This window comes from Eimeria mitis, genomic scaffold (genome assembly GCF_000499745.2).
Source record: "Eimeria mitis Houghton genomic scaffold, Emh_scaff2472, whole genome shotgun sequence".
Classification (NCBI taxonomy): domain Eukaryota; phylum Apicomplexa; class Conoidasida; order Eucoccidiorida; family Eimeriidae; genus Eimeria; species Eimeria mitis.
In genome coordinates, this window is record NW_013570811.1 from 4,902 (window position 1) to 7,453 (window position 2,552).

The 2,552-nt window shown below is 61.8% G+C and overlaps 1 protein-coding gene across 1 annotated transcript; it reads right to left on the reverse strand.

Annotated features, from left to right (window-relative positions):
* Positions 1-171: 171 nt before the first annotated feature.
* On the reverse strand, positions 172-2,520 carry EMH_0054300 (uncharacterized protein; the record flags this gene model as incomplete). The annotated part of the gene is made up of 1 exon (XM_013497104.1): positions 172-2,520. The coding sequence occupies one exon, from the start codon at positions 2,518-2,520 to the stop codon at positions 172-174; it is 2,349 nt and encodes a 782-aa protein (XP_013352558.1).
* Positions 2,521-2,552: the final 32 nt, after the last annotated feature.

A 2,552-nucleotide genomic window follows, 5' to 3' on the forward strand; every position in this document is an offset into this window, starting at 1 on the left:
CTGCTGAAACAGAGCTGCTGCTGCAACGGGTGCGTTTGCGCGCGTTTGGTTTTCTCGCTGCTGCTGCTGCTGCAGCTGCAGCAGCTGCTGCAGCAACAGCAGCAGCAGCATCAGCAACAGCAGCAGCAGCAGCAGCAGCAACAGCAGCAGCAGCAGCAAGAGGTTGTCTGCTTAGGGACTGCGGTGGCTGTGACAAGGAGACAGTTCGATTGGTGGCAGCAGCAAGTCTGTGTTGCTGCAGCGGCCTGCAGCAGCAGCAGCAGCTGCTGCTTCTGCTGCTGTATGTAAAAGACAGGTGCTGCTGCTGATGTTGCTGCTGCTGCTGCTGCTGCTGCTGCTGCTGCTGCGCCTCGACGGCAACACAGAAGACCAACCCCCGCCCCTGCTGCAGGGGCTGCCGCTGTAGCAGCAGCTGCTGCCTTGCGGAGACACCTCGTTGATGTCTGCTGCTGCAGCAGCAGCCTCAGCTGCTGCTGCTGCTGCTGCTGCTGCTTCTGCTGCTGCTTCTGCTGAACCCCAAGGGCTGCGCTCTCCCCAAGCAGCAGCTCTGCTGCTGCTGCTGCTGCTGCTCCTGTGTCTTCTCCTCTCAAGGGGGGAGAATGTGCTGCGTCCCCTACCAGCAGCAGCAGCAGCAGCAGCAGCTGCTGCTGCTGCTGCCTTCATCTTACGCGAACGCAGAGCCCGGAGGCGGGCCTCAGCAGCAGCTGCTGCTGCTGCTGCTGAAGGGGAGGCTGCAGCAGCAGCAGCAGCAGCAGCAGCAGCGGGAGAAGCAGGAGACCCCAACAATGTTGTTGATGGAGACAGAGCCAAACTGTCTCCTTTTTGTGTATCCCGCAGCAGCAGCCGTGCTTCTGCTGCTGTTGCTGCTGCTGCTGCTGCTGCTGCTGCTAAATCCTTGTGGCTGCTGCTGCTGCTGAATATGCTGCTGCTGCGCCGCCTCGCCACTCTGCTGCAAGGAGACAGAAGAGACAGTGGAGGAGACACATCTCGTGCTGCTGCTGCTGCTTTCCGTGCTGCAGCAACCCTTGCAGCAGCAGCAGCAGCTGCTGCTGCTGCTGCTGCTGCTGCTGCTCCACCTTGCGGTGCTGCAGCAGAAGCAACTCGCCGCCTCTGCGGCTTCAGCAGCTTCTCAGGGGAACCAAGACGGTTTGCTGCTGCTGCTGCTTTTGCTGCTGCTGCTGCTGCTGCTCTTCGTGCTGCTGCTGCTGCTGTTGTTTGGGCCGCAGCAGCAGCAGCAGCAGCAGCAGCAGGTGGTTCTCGCTGCTGCAGCGGCTCTTCCTTAAAGAAGCAAATCTTTCTCCCTAGGGTTGCTCTGTTGTAGTGCTGCAGTGCTGCTGCCTTCTGCTGCTGCCGCTGCTGCTGTTGCTGCAGCAGCTGCTGCTGCTGCTGCATGCGTCTCAGTGCTGCCCGGGTAGCAGCACTTCCTGCTGCTGCGCTGCTGCAGCTGTCAGCAGCAGCAGCAGCAGCAGCAAACTGCTGCTGCTGGCGAGCTGAGAGAGGCTTTGCAGGAGAGCTGGAGGACCTTGTAGATGCTGCAGCCTTTCTTGCTGCTGCTGCTGCTGCTGCTGTTCCTGCTGCTGCTGCTGCTGTTCCTGCTGCTGCTGCTGCAACACTCTCCCGCAGCTGGCCACTCCTGGCAGCAGCAGAAAGCCCTAGCCTCGACTGCAGCAGCGGGGGTCCTGTAGGCAGCTGACTGCTGCAGTCACCAGCAGCAGCAGCAGCAGCAGCAGCAGCAGCAGCAGCAGCAGCAGATGGTGATGCTGCTGCTAGAGGGAAGCTGCCTTGGGGGCACGGCGAGCAGTGGGGGGCCAGCGGAGCAGCAGCTAAGCTTAAGCAGCAACTTGCAGAGTGTTGCTGCTGCTGCTGCTGCAGCAGCTGCTGCTGCTGCTGTTGCAGCAACTGCTGCTGCTGATGCTGCAGCAGCAGCAGCTGGTGCTGCTGAGCCCGCAGTCTCTCCCCAGGAGCACCGCAGCAGAGGCAGCGGCCTGCTGCTTCTTCTGTGTCTCTTGCGTTGGTATCAGCAGCAGCAGCAGCAGCAGCAGCAGCAGCAGAAGCAGCAGCAGCAGCAGGATAAGGGGTTTCATGCAGCAGCTTCCGCAGCTGCTGCAGCTCATTGCAGAGGCTGCTGCTTCTCGATGAGGCCCCCGGGGAGCCACTGCAGCAGCAACCTGCTGCTTCAGCAGCAGCAGCAGCAGCTGCTGCTGCTGCTGCTGCTTTGGCTCCTCCTCCTGCTCCTGCTGCTGCTGCTGCTGCTGCTGGTTCTGCTGCTGCTGCTGCAGCAGCATCGCGGCAGCAGGCACACGGGGGGGGGAGACTGCAGCAGCAGCTGCGGGCAGAAGCTGGGCGGCCCCACCCCCCACAGCAGTTGTTGCTGCTGCTGCCTCCGCAGCAATGCTGCTGCTGATGTTGCTGCTGCTGTTGCTGCTGCTGCTGCTGCTGTTGTTGCTGCTGCTGTTGCTGCTGCTGCTGCTGCTGCTGCTGTTGCTGCTGCTTCTGGGATAGTAGTAACTGCTGCTGCATCTTCGTTTCCAGTGGTTCCCTGCTGCTGCTGT